Source organism: Sylvia atricapilla, chromosome 13 (genome assembly GCF_009819655.1).
Source record: "Sylvia atricapilla isolate bSylAtr1 chromosome 13, bSylAtr1.pri, whole genome shotgun sequence".
Taxonomy (NCBI): domain Eukaryota; kingdom Metazoa; phylum Chordata; class Aves; order Passeriformes; family Sylviidae; genus Sylvia; species Sylvia atricapilla.
This window is the reverse complement of record NC_089152.1, coordinates 3,641,741-3,657,309: the sequence shown is the minus strand read 5'-3', so window position 1 is coordinate 3,657,309 and position 15,569 is coordinate 3,641,741. Positions and strand designations below refer to the sequence as shown.

The window sequence follows — 15,569 nt, the reverse complement described above, 5'->3', positions numbered from 1 at the left end:
TTTCTTGTTTATTGTACGAGAAGAACCTTTATACCAGCGTCTATACTGCTAAAGGGGGAAAAAAAGCCCTTACTCCATAAATCCTTTGTAGACTTGTCACACTGATAAACCCCTGGAACCTCCCAGTGCAGTGGTCAGAGGGTTGTGACAGAGCCAGAGTAACAGGTTACAGCCTCCAGCCCATCCCTGGGCTGCTCATTCCCACCCAGGCTCCCGAGGGTTTTATGAGCTCAGTCTGGCCGATTGTAGTAATCAGTTTTTGGAACCGAGTCACAGATTGTCAAATAGGAGCACAGATGAGCATGTAGGGGTAGTAACTATGGAATGATGATTGCTGTAGGCAGAGCACTTTATCCAGTCTTGTCCAAAAAATGGATGTCCCATAAACTGGATTATTTTGACAATTAATTTAATTAAGCCCTTGAGACAATGTTTTTCTTCCTTCCCCTTCTCATAAAGTTGTGATTCCCTTCTGTGATAGGATTGGCAGTGGGGGGTTAAAAGGGATATCCTCTTCTCTTTTAAGCCCTTTGTCTCAGTTTCAGATGAGGAACTGATGGAGCACCGACTGTTTGTTTAATGGGCAGCTCCACACGGGAGGTGTTTATCTGAGGAGTCAATGCCCTCAGCTGTCTGATCTTGTCATCCTCATGTGGCCCTGGAACCCCACCTTTCTGTGCCTGTGCCACAGTGTAACTGAACTGGTTTGTAGGTCACTGCAGGCTCTGACTCACTCAAGAGTGAATCCTGTCTCATCATGCCCCTGTCTTGACAGTGTTTGTGCTCTGAAGCAGTAAAATAAATATTTTTGTATTTGATATCATTATTTGCCACTGGGCATCAGGAAACCTCCATTTTATTTGATACTGCTTTTAGGAAAGCCTGTTTAAATTACAGCTTAAAATAATTTCTTGCTGATTTCTAGGAGTCAAACCTAATTATGAGCACAGCAAGGTCAGTTGTCCCACCATTATCCCACATTCTGGTGGTCTAGAGAGAGTTACAATGCGCCTGTGGCTTGTGTAGCTCTAACAGAACAAGTCAGTTTCTGATGAGACAATAAGAAGTGTTTTGTTGTTGGGGAAGAGACCACAAAATATGGATTTATTTAAATAATAATTTGTTACAGTAGCTTTCAATTTTGAGAGACAAACTTACTTTTATCCTAAAATTTATATCCTTAGTTATTTTACTTGTATATTTTTCTTTGTCTATCATGACCCTTGTGATGGGCTATGAGGTGTAGCTCCTCATGACAGAGTTGGGGTTTTTTTTTGCTGAAGTGAGGTAGTTCACAAATATTTTCAGGAGCTGCAGCTGAAATGGGTAGGAGAATTTTCACCCTGTGTTTCTACAGACATATATGCTATTCTTATGTTTGTTAATTTTTTAGCAAACTACAATTTTTAAAGAGAAAGGGAAGGTTCAGGTGCTCCGTGCAGTTGAAATGTTCATGTCTCTTCCCGTGTTCTGTCTCCCTGAAAAGAGGCTCCTGCTTTAGGAAATGCTCTTGGAATACAGTAGGAAAAAACATGCCATCAAAATAATTCTATGTGTGCCGAAGCAATTGAGCACTGAGTACTCAGTATTCCTTTACAGTTGGATATCAGTATTGGGAAATGTTGTTACTGTTATTTTCTACAAGATCCAATTGTTCTTTTGCAGCAATGATGATTGAAATCTGAAATGTGTAAAACCTATGATCAGTGTTTATGTTACCAGAAGTACTGGAAGTGCTCCATCAGAGGGTGCTGAATATTCTTAGTGAGAGATCTGGCCACCCTCTGTAGCTGCATAAATAACCATGTAGTAAGATTGGGTTTTTCTTCTGGAAAATGTACTTCAAGTTTGAAAACCCCACTTTCAGTGAATAGATCATGTGCTTATTTCTTCACTGAAGGTGTGAGAGTTTATGTGCAGAGGAAAATGTTTTTAATTGTATAACTGTGTGGGTGTGGGCTTTTTTTCTTTCCTTGGTCAGCATTTAGTGTCAAATAACCTGGTGATCAAATATGATTTATTCTGGTTGTTCTCTCTGCTTATTCTTTTCCCTTTTTGTTTTCCTCCATATGACTCGCAAAACTAAAGCCCATTATTATTGTAACTGCAAATGGTTTGTTTTACATAATTGTATGTAATTTTCTTTTATTTTTATGCTAATCATTTAATAATCCAAGTGATACTTAAGTACCTGCCCATTGCCAGTTTTTACAGCTTCCACAGCTTTTGTGGTCATAGGGAGGAATGGCTTTGAGGGTGCTTTTTCAGTCTGAAACTGGATATTTTGCAAACTGATTATGTAGCAGAAGTCCTTGAGGGTAACAGGTGGTGTCCTCTGCTTTTTCTCCTCCCCCCAGGTACCTTCATTCAAATAACATAGTTGTTGTACCTGAAGGTAAGTAATCTACCAGCTCACGATAAGTGGCAGGAATCATAAAATATTCATTTTTGTTCTTTCAAGAGGCCTATTTTTCCTTTATTTTCCCATAAAACATTAAAGATTTTCATACAAAATATACCAGTGTAGCTTTTAGTTGATAATGTCCTTGTTTATGCTATGTTAAATTCTTTTAATGAGATTTCAAATGCACCTAAATGCTGTTTGCTGCAGTTCTAATTGCAGAAAGTGAAAAGGCTAAATGGCTGGCACTCATCTGCAGAAACTAAAAATCCAGAGTGTCTGCTGCTTTCAAGCAGTTACCACACTAAATACTCTGCTCGTTTAGATCATGACAGAGTTGAAACCCAAAGGAGCAAGAACTTGTACTAGTTTCTTTTCTTTGTCTTAATTGCAGAGTTATGCTCCCAACTTGAGGAATTTGTGTTCAATTTATGCTCTGTCTGAATATAAATTGGATAGGGTCAAAGGAAGAGAATGCAGAAAGTGTTTGCAGAGCCGAATTGTCTGAGGAGAATCTGGAGATGGGAGTGTTTGTACCTCAGTGTATTTGTTACACTGTCTCACTGCCAGCAGAGCTGTTTGTTATCTGGAGCAGCATTTCCACAATTGATGTCACTGAGTTGTGAGACTGGCTTTAACACCTCGGGATGTGCTCAGACACAGCTGTTGGGTACTGTGGCTTGTCCTCCTCTCACAGTGAAGATTCTAATGCTACTCTTGGGTCACATTGATGTTTTAATCTGTTCTCTCACAAGCCATTGGCTCCCTGGTTAAGCTGCAGTTTCTGGACCTGAGTGACAATGCCCTGGAGATCGTGTGCCCGGAGATCGGCCGCCTGAGGTCCCTGCGGCACCTTCGCCTGGCCAACAACCAGCTGAAATACCTACCTGCAGGTGAGTGCAGTGTCTGAGGGCTCACAGCACTGGCACAGCCTGACAGCTTCACCTCCCAAATGATCTGCTTTGGTTTCCTCAGTGCTACACCCTGCACTTGCAGGGATTGCTGTTTGTCTTGTTCCCTGTGTGCTTGCAGAGTCCTGAAAAATGCTGCCGAAGTGGGGGAAATGTGTTTATTTAACAGCCTTTGCCATCGTATCAAGAAAATATTGAACTTCTTTGAGAAGACACAAAATGCCAATGACAACTGTCATTATGATAAAATGATGTTTCTTCCAATTTTCCACAATGTAAAGGATTCTGGTCCTTCCTTCCTTCCTTTTCGCCCAACAGCCCCAATCTCGTATTTTCTAAAAAGACACATGTCTAGTAGCTTTGCCTATGGCAGTTCTATCTCATTTTGACAGTGGATAACAAATGTTTGTCTTGCTAGTTTATAATAAAAAAGCAAAATATATTCAAAGTAAATGTGACATAAAGTCAGAAAAAGTTGGCCATAGGCAGATTTGGAATGATTTTTTTGTCTTCTAAATACTTTGATAAGCAGATATAACATTATTATTATTCTTCCATCACCCTTATATCTGTTCAGATAAGATGATGGTGATTTTCAAATACTTTTTTAATTTTAGTTTTTAATTTTTCTCTGGTGTATTTGCATCTTCTGATCTGCAGAGATGATAAAAATTGCAGGCTATGATTTAAAAAAACTCGTCTAACTTAATCTAACAGGATTAGCTCTTGGCTCTATTTTAACTAATTTCTCAATGTGACCCTCATGTGTTTTAAGTTCACATTGTTTATTCTCAAGAAATGTATTGCAAATGCTTCTTGAAGTTTTGGGTGCAGGAATCTTGCTGTCCTTTCCTTGCACTTTTCTAGACTGCTTTAAAAAAGTCAAAGGATGGTTATGATTAGATAGAAAAAAAAAAAAAGTATATGACTATGTAAATGCTCTGGAATGAAATTAGATAAACCTGTTAAACATTATGACCCAGGGCCAATAAAATTTCCATCAATTTTCAGATGTCCTACATTCAAAAGAAAGGAGTGACTTGAGTGTGCTTTATGTTCCTCAAAGATAATTTACCTTATGGTGCTGTACCATGAAAGAAAGACTCGTTCAAAGAGAAAGTGACACATTTTCTGCAAAACTTCACACATTAACTTAAAAAGGTTCCAAAAAAGACTTTCAAAAGGATAATTTACATTACTGAAGAGTTGATTTGGAGTCTACCACATTTGATTAGGAACTGGTATCAGCTGAGACTTGCTGCATTAAATTTCTCCTGAAGTTTATAGAAAATTTGGTCCTGAGCATTGTCCCTGAATGTGTTTAGGTTTGTGTGCATGAAAAGTTTGCATGCATAGGAATCCTCCTGGTGTTGCCTGCTTGTGCATTGTTGACTGCAGTGGTGTGTGGTCTTTGTGTCTGTGGTGGTGTCCCTTGTGCCATTGCTGCTGCTGGCACTAATCCTGTCACTGTCAGTGGGGCTGGATGTCACACCAGTGTTACCAGCCCAAGCAGGATCAGCCTTTCACTCACACTGCATGATTTGCCCACTGGAGAGTTAATCTATTGCACTGATTGTTTCCTAAACAGAAACAATTCCCAAACATGCTTCCCAAGCATGTTTGCTTAGATGTTCTTTGTAAAATTGTGAAGTCTTCAAAGACTTCATTAAAAAAAAAAAAAAAGGTCTTAGAGTTTCAAAATAACACTTATGTTCAACAGTTGAAAAAGGAGCGCAAAATAATAAATTTTGGTTGTTTCATCCTTAATTATACTGGTAGCATGAATCTTCATTATAGTGTCAGCTAGCATTCTGTTGGGAAAGTTGGCAGAATTCAGCTGAACGGGGATGGAATGTGATTTCACTGCAGTGCATCATTTTACTCTGTGTTCACTGCTTTCTGTGCAGCAGACACTGCACTGCTAGGGAAAGACAGTTCTCAATGGCTCTTAATTTATAATAAGGAACCATTTAAGATATAACTTAGCTTCTACCCGTGCAGCTTGTGCACAGTTTAAAGATTGTATTAAAAAAGAGCTTTTGGGTTCAGATGACACTCATTTATGGGAATTACTTCAGAGTGATTGCCCTGCCATTCCTCTCACGTCTCCATTCCCAGTGTCTGGTGTTAAAAGTACCCTCAGTTTTTTTCTAAATTCCATGGATATCTAGGAACATACTCTTGGTAATATCCTCAGTCAATTACTAAAAAATATCTTCCTTGCAGCTGCAGACACAGTTGGATGGTAAATGTTTGCTATTATGTGTCTGAACACCCCCACTGTTCTATTGCATTTTAATTCTTAAGAATGATTCTTTGTTGTGTCTTCCTTAATTGTGATTAAGAGCTGGAAGAAACAATGCAATTAATAGCATATGTTGATCCATTATGCATTTTTAATGGTTTTGTTCCACAATTGTGCCCTTAATGTTCATTTTTAGTATTTAAGATTTGCCTTATAGAAATCAAATTTTAAACCAATTGTAATAGTGCTCATTTAAGATTTAGATTTAAGCCTCTAGTCTGATTGCAGAGATTTTTCAGACTCTGATAGAGATTGAACCTATGCTGTGGTTTATCTTCACTGGGATGGGCAAGGTTTTAATCTCCTAAGTACTTGTTTTAATAAAACATGGGAGAATTTATTAATGACAAGCACTCTGCTTTTCTCAGGTTTGGTCATGATTGTTCAGCAAATTTTAAAAAATTATTTTAGGGGAAAAGGGGAAGGGGAAGAATGATAAAAATACATGCAGCCAGTGTGGAGACATAAGCTTTGGCTTCCTGAAGGCATCAGGCAGTACAGGACTGATGAGGAGGAGAATGGGCAGTAGGTGAAGCATGGCAGTGGTGTCCCTTGGGGATGGGGAAGCACCTCAGTGCAGTGGCTCTGGTATCGTGACTGATGGTCCTTGTGCTCAGCAAACACTCCCAAATCGCTGCCACCCCTGGGTCAGCTCCTGAGCTCTGCCCTCAGGGCTCTGTTTGATTTGCCACTGCTCAGGGGGGCTTCCATCAGCATCCCTCAGCTCTTGTGGGAACTGCTCAGAGGTGACTCTGCTGAACTTGATGAGAATTAAAGGGAAAAGTTTGTCCAGAATAAGTGTGTTGAAACGGAAATATAATAGCAAATGGCTGGAAGAAAATGCTTTGTGAGATTCTCTTAATGTCATATTTTGAATATACTTTAGATAAGATTAATGAGCAGACCAGCTTCTGCCTAATGCAGATTCTTCAGTATCTGCATTCTGGGGTAATCAGAATCCCTGAGAGGTTCTGCCTTCCAGAGACGAGCTGATTAAAAGAGTTGCAGATAAGTAAAACGAGATTTAATGTTCTAAAGTTCTCTTGAGGACTTGTTTTCATTTAAATGCACAACATTTCTTTGTTCTGCAAATTGTAAATCTTGTAGCTGCTGTCTTTAACAGTTTCTTGGTTCATTTGTTTGGCTCTGGTAAATGCAGTTCTTGAACATGAAGTAAGTTTTGTAAAGTTTTCTACTATTTAAATGTAGCACTTAAATAATCTAACTTCTTGAGGGCCATTTGGAAATGTGTGACACCAAAGATGTTACTGGAAAAAGTCAGCATAAACAAAAGATGGTTATTTCATATTATTACATTAGTTCATGTATGAGCTTGACTTAGACATGACATTGTGTTTTCACAGTAGCTGAACCTTATTTTTTCAGAGATTTCTCTTTTTATTCATTGAATTGATATTTCATTTTAATTTGGAATTGTAGAGTTAGTTCTATATGCATGTACTGTCAGAAGGAAATTTTCTGAATCTTCTCACTCACAAACTAGAAAGTTCTCCTTTGTTTCTGAGGGTTATAATGCATATGATACTTCAGCTTCTTTCATTTTTGAGAAATAATATTTCTCTTTGTGTAAGAGTTACTGTGTCATTTGAAAAAAAAAGTCCAGTGAGATACATTATAAAAATTATTCTTGAGGAGTCCCAAAGTCAAGGTTCTCTGTTTTCTGTTACCATTTAGATTTGGTTTGATTTTAGCCTTGAAATCTTTTAATGTGCAGTGGTGGCTCTTCAGGTTTATATTTTGGTCTTACAGCTGGAATGTGTGTTTGGGGAACAGATGACTTAAAAGAGGGTGGGTTATTCTCAAATTTGACTTAAGTTTTTTATTTGACAAGGATTAGATTTATTTATTTTTTTACTTCAGAGGTACTTCTCTTCAGAAACAGCAAGTTTTGTAGCATCTTGTTCTAAGATTTAATTAAAAGTGAGGTTATGTTTACTCAGCACATGCTGGAGTTAATTATAGATTTACTGAAATGAAAAGCTTAATGTTTTGCCAAGTCAAGAGCAAAATCTAAGTAATTAAAGAAGAGGGTATGGTTTATGATCCCAGCCCATCTTTTGGCAAAATTCCCTTTAAGAAGGGGGAGAAAAATCAGTAGTTGGCTTTACATGGGCTAGACCATGGTTTCTTTGTGTTTGTTGTTCAGGAGCTCTAAAAACCAAGAGCTGAGTACACTGACCTAGGGAAAAAAAAAAGATAAAAGAGATCCAGATATTAGCAAATTTATTGTCCAAAGTTGTTTTGCTGTTTGTTTGGCTGTCAGAGGGAAGTGCAGGTGATGGAGCAGCCGTAGCTGGAGGGGTGCAGGTCTGTGCCAGAGTCCAGGTCCTGCCCCAGCAGAGGGAAGTGTGGCTTCCATTGCAAATCCACACTGCTCTGTTGTCCCTGCAAGCTCCTGCAGCTTACATCCACTTGTTGCCGTTTTGCTTCCTTTTGGCAGATGGAAGGACAAGGAATTTGTGTGCCTTTGGTGTGTTTAAAGTGCAGACTGCAGCAATGTCAGCACAGAGACCCTTCCTTTCAGTCCTGCTCAAATCCTTTTCCTTTTTAAGGCAAATTGTTTTAGAAATATAATCAGTTTGACTCATTAAAATACATTTGTAGGCTTATAAAACTTTATCTTCAAAGCATTTGAGAAAGATCCTGTGAAGCTGATAAGGGAGTGTTATTCTCATTTTGCAGAGTAGAAAAAAAGTGTTTTTAACAGAAGTGATTTGCTCCAGGCCACAGCAGGAGTCAGTGCTAGCCAGAAATAGAACTTGGGTGTTCCCATTCCATTTGTTAAGACCACACCTTTTTGAGGCTGATCATATTTAATGTTAGGGAGGATTGAGTCTTCCCACCCATTATTAGGAAATTAATAATTATCTCTCCATAATGAATAACCCTCTACGTTAATAGGAAATTAATAGCGGTAAGATCAGGGAGTTTTTGTAACTGAACCAACTTGTGCTTCCAGAAGGCTGGAAGAGCTCAGGGAGATGAATTTTGAAATACATAACTTTTATAGATAATTTTCTCTTGCATAGGTAACTTCAGTGTAATGACAAGGAAGGTTCAGTCGTTACTAAAATTATAAATCAAACTGTAATTGTTGATTGCTGCTTTGTCTATTTATACAGTAACCCTTGGAATGTTGAGTGATTATTGCAAAGTCTGCTTTGCTTTGGAATTTGCTTTACTAATTGGGGGCAGGAGAACCTTCCCGATATGAAAACTGCATATTCATTTCTCTCACTTCTTTAATGTTGCTGTAAAGTACAATATCTGTATTTACTATTCATACCAGTATTTAACTGGTAAAGACTTCTTGAATACCCAACTTAGAATTCTGAATAGAGCTCAATATAAGGGATTTCAGTAAATCTTAATTAAAGGCACATAAACACGACTTAGTCCCCCCTTTTTTTCTCAGTAGATTTCCACTGATGGGTGCAGCATGCCAGTAATTCTATTCTTACTCTAGACCCTGGCATGAAAATATGTGGTTCTAACTCATTTTTTTGAACTCGTGTTCCACATTTTGATTTAGAGGCTTCAAAATCAGAGGAATAAATTTGTTGTCTTACCTTAGCTCTCCCCAGATTTCACTTCTGCTTTTATGACTGTCTCTGGTTAGGGCAGATTGCTTTGATACTTAATAAAGTTCAGATTTCTTTTATACTGCTTGTGAGTTTAAAAGCAAAGGCACAAACTGATGCAGACCCTGGTCTTTTTTCCAAGTTGGCATAACCTTAGTCCACTCTGCTTTCCTAATTTAGTAACATGGATAAAAATATGCACGACGGGCCAGGTTTGGTACGCCAGGCACCCATCCAGGAGCGTGGTGTTTTTAAGTAAATGGACTTGTGGGGATTTGAGGAAAACACAGATTAAGTTACATGAGCTTTGCACTCTGGAAGTATGTGACTATTTAAAGGTGCATGGCCTCCTAAATAAAAATGTGTTAATTATTATAATAATATGTTGTTTTCTGTGAAGGACTTGATGCCTAATTATTAAAAACAAGGTTTTCTTTGCACTGATCTGTAAAATATATGCTCTGTTTAATAATTCAATTCTAGCTTCAGTTTGCTTTTTAAAACCATACATTACCTCTTAGGTTAAACAACAGCTAATTATTACTTGTTTTCCTGAATCAATGGAATATGCTGTATTAATCCAGAAGCACAATAAAAATACACGATACCTTCTCTAAGTCATTCCTTAGATTTCTAGGAGGGAGAAATTTTAAATGTCTTGGTTTTGTCTAAACTCCAATATAGCTCTATCCAGGCAGCCTGTAAGGACTGAATTTTTTAAAGAAAAATTTCCCCAATGAAATTACAGAAGAGAGGAGTCAGGAACAAAATGGCAACGTGGATGGGAAATTACAAGGTGGACTTTGAGACTGCCTAGAGGTGACCAAAGCACAGGGCAGTGTATTGTACAGCTGCTGTTCCTCATGGATTAACTTCCACCCATGTCCAAACACAGTGGCACCTATTTCATTAAAGGATGTTGGTTGCTTGAGATTTTATAACAGTCTGCCTTGCTCAAACATTTGGTTTGGGTTAAAATCTCAGGAGGACTACTAGTACTTCTGAGTGCTTGAAATTTATGGGGAGGGGAGTGAAGACAGAGAATAAAAGAATTCCACTAAATTCCTGGAAATTTTTGTTAACTGAAGTTTTTTGCTGTATCCCCTCACCTGTATAGAATGTCAGAATGAGTCATGTGTGCATAGAGCTGTTCACTGTTCTCTCTTTGTCTGCTTGCCCCTTCTTTAGTGTTATTTTCTTTCCCACTTCCCCCCTGTTGAGGGGCTTTTAAAAGCCTCTTTGTTATTATCATACAGCATTTTTCAGTGTACCACGGAAGGTTCATAATGTCACTGGGTGCTGGTAACAAAAATAGTATAAACATAGTCAGAAAAATTCCAGACCTATATTTTATGGTTAAAAATGTTGTTCCAGTGTAGGCTTTTGTTCCAACACTTCTTCCAGATGGGCTTCTATTGGGTGCCCTGGAACTGAAATACTTCCCGTAACTGTAGCAGAAATGACGTTAAGAGAGAAAAAATCCAACAGAAGTATCTCTTTCAACAATGGCCTGTGGTATTCCTGGTATTCCTCATTCTGGGGATGCACAGCAGGTCCTCAGAAATGCATGTGCTGAGTGTGTATGTGTTGTAATTCAGTAATCTGAAAACTAATGGGAACCAGTTGGAGGAAGCCATCAGCGTCTCTCATTGTAACATTTAAATTACAGATTCAAATATTGCTTTGTGTACTGGGCTTATTGGACTAGAAAATTCCATCTTAAAATTTGCTATTCTAATTTAGAGCAATCACTGGGAAAAGTATGTAGAAATTAGGCTCCTTTAATGAGCATGGGCTTAGTTAAAAAAAGAAATTGTGATACAGTTCAGTGCATTATATTTTCAAGTACCTGCAATTTTATAAAACAGATTTTTAACTTCTGTGGTCATTCCATGTGAGAAAAAAAGATCAGGCACCAAATGAACCTGGCATTGAGGCTTTATGTCAAGAACTGGAAGCCTAAAATCCTGTTGTAGCACAAGTAATGACCAAGTGTTTTGAGTTTTTTAATATTAGCTTTGTAATATTTAAAGGCCGCTCAAAGTTGAACATTGATTTTGATTTTTTTCTTCTTTCTTGCACATTTTAGCAAGATTATAATGACTGTGGCTCAATCACACTTTTTTTGGCCTCTAGCTTTGGTGATGCTTTAACTTGAAAAAAAATCTGTGCCTGGCTGAGTTTTGACTGTATTTAAACATGAGCAGTATGCTGATGTAATTACTGAGCTCATGAATAGATCCAGGAGTGTCTGGGAGCTGGCTGGTGTACATCAGCATCTCAGATCTCATCCTTGTTTTGTTGGAATTCCTTTGTTTGGTCTGGGCAGAGACTGGCCTGTAAATGTTCCCTTTTCATGTGGCAGTTCTTCCTGGCTGCCAGATTATAGTGGCACTTCTGGTGGCATCAGCTGCCTGGACAGAGACGTCTCAGAATGATGCCACCTGAGTTCTGATCACTAATTTATTAACAGATTGTTGAACTGACCTGATTGTGGAGGGTTAACACCATGTCCACGTGAGGCTGCCTGTGACTTGCTGTTGCCTCATCTTTTTATTTTCAATTCTGATTTGATTCTCAATTCCAAATCCCAGATCCCCACATTTTTCAGTTTGAAACTGGATTCTGAGAATGTGCCAATGCTGCCATTTATTCGCTCTGTTCCATGTGAAATCCTAGTGAAAGGTTTCCATGCACCAAACTCACAGAATTACCCCCTCCAGCCCCTCCCAGTTCCTTCCCTCCTTTGAAGAGGAGCTCCTAAGAAACCTGGTGAGGTGTAGGTGAAACCAGGCTGGAGCAGGAAGAGCCAAACTCATTATTGCCGGTGATGCTCCCAAGCCTGTTGAGCTTCTGGCTTAGCAGTGCTCTTGAAAATCAGAATCCTTGCAGGGACACGTCTGTTGCTGAGCTCTGGGCCATGGGCTTTCCCCGTAGCTGTTCCCCTTGAGGGCTCTCAGATAGGAGATAAAGCAGTTGGAGCTTCTGATGGCGGGTACTTGGATGATTCTCGCATTCCTGAGAGGATGGGAGCAGATTTAACTGGATTCTCTATTGTTCGGAGATTTGGTGCTGCCTCTCAAATCCTGGCTCATTCTTCAGCTCGGCAGTCCTTGATTTCTCGAGTGACTGTAAGCCTCGTTTCTCCAGGGGTTTTCCTCTTGTTTGTGGGGTAGGCAGGAATTTTGAACATGTTGGGAGTGCTTTAAGTAATCCTGACAGCCATTCATCTGAAGCTTAAAACTCTGTGAAGATGTTGGAGGTCTTAATGTGACTGTAGAAACGTGGTAGTTACGTTGTTCTTACGCCTTTTTATTAAATAAAGAGTCTCAAGTACAACTCATTTCAACACAGTTCATTAAACATAAAATTGCATAACATTTTTCTAGTAAACTCAATTTGAGATTTCTCAGTGAATTGTTAAAATACAGATTATTTTTTTTTAAAGGGAAAGACTTGCATGTCCAAGTAACTTCCAGGCTTTGCTTTTAAAAGCTAGTTACATGGTATATGCAAAGCAATAAATTGAAGATTAAATATTGATTTTAATACTAGAGTGAGAAATGGTCTTGAGATGACAATAAAGTCATCAAATAGGGTGATGTTGAAATGCTGCTAGACAGACAGATAGTTTATACAGTAAAATACCAAGTTGTCATTCAAACATCTGACAGAAGAAATAACCTGAAGTTTTTAGGGTCTATGGAAACAGAGCTCAGGTGGAATTCCTCTCCCCACTCCTGCCATGGGTAGAGCTGCCACTTAGGAACCGAGGGCTTTGGAAAGAAAATCTCCTGACCTTTGAATGTCCCTCCAATGTCATGCTGAGCCAGGGGCCACGAGACAAGAGTGGGAAGTTTATACAGCAATATATAACTTTAGAGAGCACTAAGTTGTCATTGCTGCTTTGATCAGTGATAGAATATACTTTGATAAAACTCAGATAAAGGGCTTCAGGCTGTAGCATCAAAACAATGCGTTGTGTTCTTTTTAGTTTGAAAAATGTATTTCTACAGTCTGTTTTTAAGGAGTGGAGTGTGCTCGTGAGAACTAATTAGACCTGGCACACAGACCTAAATAATGAAGGTCAAATAGAATTATTTGGTTTTTTTACATTTTGATTGTTTGAAAACTTGGGTTTGAAATTTATGGGGAGGACTCGTTGTGACACAGTTATATACCACAGAAAAAAATCAGTCTGGAAGTGGCTACAGTTGTGTTTGAATTCAGTCATTATTCTGTTTGTGGTGTTTGTTTTATGTGAGTTGATTGTCTGTCTAGCAAATGAGAGGAAGAAGTAGAGGGTCTTTGGTTGCTTTTGGTCAGTCTTATTCCTGTGGGGCTGAGTCTAAGATGTAGGAAAACAGGCTACCAGGAATTTTATTTTGCAAGGATGTAATTCTGTGTATTCTTGCTTGCAGTGTTTGAAGGTGTTAGTTACATAAATGTAACTAGAAATCCATAAAGCCCATAAAACCTAACATTTCATGTTGTTTTAATTTTATGGGTTATCAGAGTAGGCTCTAAAACTTAATAGATCATTACTCTGTTCGTAGCTCTGGCAAATCCCCTCCCACCCCCAAAATTCTTGGTGGCATCTCTGATAATCTTGGTAAATGGGAAAGTGTGATGGCTCATTGCTTGTCTGGCTGCTTTGCTGTGCAATTGTTATCAGGGCTGGTGAGAATTCATGTAATCACTGCTGTGTTTATTATGATAAAGATATTGTGGGAGTTTACTTTGCTTTTGTGCTTTAGAAAAAGCCCGACCTAACCCCAAAATGAATCTTTAGAATCTTTTACCTTTATTCTTACATAAAGAAAAAAAAATCTACATCAAAAGAAAATTCAGTTACTGCAACTTCTTTTAAGGTGTCATTCCCTTCCTTTTGCAACTTCTTCCCTCGACACGCTGAATCCTCTGCCGAGAGCACAGCAGACCTCTGCTGGAGTTTGGTCGCAGGGTTTTTGTGTGTTCGGGCTCTGAGCAGCGCCCCGGGGCCGTCACGGGGCGGGTTCTCCTCTTGGGCAGTGCGTGTGTCAGCCTGTCTCCATCGGGGCCGGAGAGGGATGGCACTTCTAGTAAATCTTTTCCCTCTGCCTGCTCTTACAGAAACCGCTTGTTGCTGAGGACATGCTCTGAGAAATTAACCTCAAATAATCGTAGAGTGCCTAATCTCAGACCTCCTTCCTAAGTAAGGAATTGTAGAAAAAGTTGGTTTGTAGCTCATCACTGAATTCTTTTGCTAGTGATCTGATTGTGAAGATAAGCCTTTACTGATTGCCTGGCTCAAACACATGTGAGATGTATGAACCTCTCGCTTCTGCAACTTCAAAACAGATGCTCTTTAAAATACTTGTAAAAGTCTTTGGGTTAGAGCTGTTACCCGAAAGTAAAACTGAACTTCAAGGGAGTTTTGAGGGTGTCTCTCATAAACATTTGCCAATAGCTGTTCACACGGGTGAAGACAGATGTGGATTGATAAGGCTGAGACCAAACCTCGGGGGTGGAGCTGTATTTTGAGAGAGATGTTTCCCATACAGATGGTGTTGGCCTTTCTGTAGTATGAGAGCTTCTTTAATATCAACAGTGTGTTCAGTGGTGTTTAGTCAGGCTTTCAGAGAACCTCAGCTTTGAACAGATACTAAACTGCAGGTGTTTTTTCTCTGAATTTTTTCATCAGTTTGTAAATGTGTGAAAAAAGAAATGGTGCTTACTGCTTTGCAATTTCCAGGTTTACCTCAAAAAGGCCTTAGTGACTTCAGTGTGCTGGACTGCCAAGGAGCTGTAACTTTGTTTTGTTGCAGTGCTTTATTTTGGTTGGGTCCTAAGACAAGTTCAAGTAATCCATACAAGCAAAACCAGCCTTTCGGGGGGGGGGGGGGGGTTATGTCCACAATTACTGCCTTTACTGACATTGTTTTAAAATAAATTTATCTGTTAATTCTCACTAACTAATTTGGTAGTAATTTTTAATTTTAAACCTCTTACTAATTTGAAATTTGTGGGAATTTTTTTTATTTTTTTTTTATTGTTACATTAACATTTGTAACAGGAAAAAAATAGCTCTTGAAGCTTATTTTTTATCGTTTCTAGGGTTGGGTGTTAAAAGTTAACTTGCTTTCCCCTTAAACTCTAAAGTCTTTATAAATAAAGTTATCTATGAATGTACTTTTGTCTCTTTGGTTTCCTTGGGTTTTTTTTCCTTTCTTTCCCTAAGCTCTCCCTAATGTATGTACAGTGATTAGCAGTATTAACAGGTAGTTGATTTTACTTGTGCATTAAGCAAATGCAATTTACTAGTAGGGATTGAGTGCTCAGAGAAGCTTGGAGAACAAAGTCATTCAGTC

General features: G+C 38.7%; 1 protein-coding gene across 2 annotated transcripts in view; it reads left to right on the top strand.

Moving 5' to 3' along the window:
* LRRC28 (leucine rich repeat containing 28) overlaps positions 1–15,569 on the top strand; it is a 68,905-nt gene that overhangs the window by 25,695 nt on the left and 27,641 nt on the right. The window contains exons 4-5 of one of the 2 annotated variants that reach the window (XM_066328267.1): positions 2,358–2,395; positions 3,157–3,294. In XM_066328267.1, coding sequence (XP_066184364.1) covers positions 2,358–2,395; positions 3,157–3,294 — 176 coding nt within the window. The remainder of the gene's footprint in view (positions 1–2,357; positions 2,396–3,156; positions 3,295–15,569) is intronic. The other variant, XM_066328268.1, reaches the window with a different exon arrangement.